The sequence below is a fragment of the Merops nubicus genome, unplaced genomic scaffold, assembly GCF_000691845.1.
Source record: "Merops nubicus isolate BGI_N331 unplaced genomic scaffold, ASM69184v1 scaffold41253, whole genome shotgun sequence".
Lineage (NCBI taxonomy): Eukaryota > Metazoa > Chordata > Aves > Coraciiformes > Meropidae > Merops > Merops nubicus.
Genome location: NW_008600356.1, coordinates 1 through 770, shown reverse-complemented (window position 1 = coordinate 770; position 770 = coordinate 1). Strand labels below are relative to the sequence as shown.

Here is a 770-nt window from a genome sequence, read left to right as displayed (position 1 = left end):
TGCCCGGCTGGGGCCCGTCGTCGCCCTGCTCCGGTGGGGTCGGACCCTGAGAGCGCAGCAGGGCAGGACCCCGTCTCCTCCCTGCTCCCCAGAGGGCAAAGGGGCTCTGTGGGTGCCGTTCCCCGATGAGGAGCAGATCAGGGCCTGGGAAACCAGGAGGCTGCTCCTCGGCACCGGTCCCGGTGGGTTTGGGACCCCCTGTTCCAGCTCTGCCCTGTGCCTCTGACCCCGATCTGGTCCCTCCCGGGAGGCAGCGTCCGACCTACCGACCCGTAGAGCCTCCCCTGCTTGTTCATGGCCAGGTAAAAGCCGGTGTGCACCGCCCGGATGGCCACGACGCCGACACGCACCGACCGGATCTCGACGATGCCTGCGGGACAGGGAAGCGTGGCAGTGAGCTGGGGAAGGGTGGGCGAGGCTCTGCGCCCCGGCGCCCAGCCACTTCCCAGGAGCCAGGCTGCGCAGGAGCGATGCCAAGAACAACCTCCACTTGCTTGGAACAAATCTTTGCCCAGTCTCTGTCTCCAGATCTCTGCCTTGTGTTTATCCTTCCCTCATTGGCAGCTCTGCTCGTGCATCCGTCCTGAACGCGCCCACGGTGGCCCAGCCACTTCCCAGGAGCCAGGCTGCGCAGGAGCGATGCCAAGAACAACCTCCACTTGCTTGGAACAAATCTTTGCCCAGTCTCTGTCTCCAGATCTCTGCCTTGTGTTTATCCTTCCCTCATTGGCAGCTCTGCTCGTGCATCCGTCCTGAACGCGCCCACGGTG

The 770-nt window shown here is 64.8% G+C and overlaps 1 protein-coding gene across 1 annotated transcript in view; it reads right to left on the bottom strand.

Annotated features, from left to right (window-relative positions):
• The window catches only part of LOC103770426 (fibroblast growth factor 22-like), a gene marked incomplete at its 5' end in the record, with an annotated part of 590 nt that extends 220 nt beyond the window's left edge, over positions 1–370 (bottom strand). Inside the window, one exon of the mRNA XM_008937682.1 lies at positions 228–370. Within this exon, the coding sequence (XP_008935930.1) occupies positions 228–370 (143 nt within the window). The remainder of the gene's footprint in view (positions 1–227) is intronic.
• Positions 371–770: the final 400 nt, after the last annotated feature.